This window comes from Buceros rhinoceros, unplaced genomic scaffold (assembly GCF_000710305.1).
Source record: "Buceros rhinoceros silvestris isolate BGI_N320 unplaced genomic scaffold, ASM71030v1 scaffold1483, whole genome shotgun sequence".
NCBI lineage: Eukaryota > Metazoa > Chordata > Aves > Bucerotiformes > Bucerotidae > Buceros > Buceros rhinoceros.
In genome coordinates, this window is record NW_010405149.1 from 1,005 (window position 1) to 1,265 (window position 261).

General features: G+C 60.5%; 1 protein-coding gene across 1 annotated transcript in view; it reads left to right on the forward strand.

The window, feature by feature from the left end:
- LOC104491215 (kelch repeat and BTB domain-containing protein 11-like) overlaps nucleotides 1–261 on the forward strand; it is a gene marked incomplete at its 5' end in the record, with an annotated part of 1,826 nt that overhangs the window by 1,001 nt on the left and 564 nt on the right. Inside the window, 1 exon segment of the mRNA XM_010133601.1 lies at nucleotides 1–258. This exon segment is cut by the window's left edge and continues 9 nt beyond it. Within this exon segment, the coding sequence (XP_010131903.1) occupies nucleotides 1–258 (258 nt within the window).

Here is a 261-nt window from a genome sequence, read left to right on the forward strand (position 1 = left end):
CTGGCTCAGCCACGCTCGCAGCTCAAGCTGCTGGCCCTGGATGGTTACCTCTATGCTGTGGGGGGTGAGTGCCTCTTCACTGTGGAGAGGTATGACCCACGAACTGACCGCTGGAGCCCTGTGGCACCACTGCCCAAGGGTGCCTTTGCTGTGGCTCACGAAGCCACCACCTGTAATGGAGAGATCTATGTGTCGGGAGGCTCCCTCTTCTACCGCCTGCTGAAGTATGACCCCAAGCGTGACGAGTGGCAGGAGTGCCCT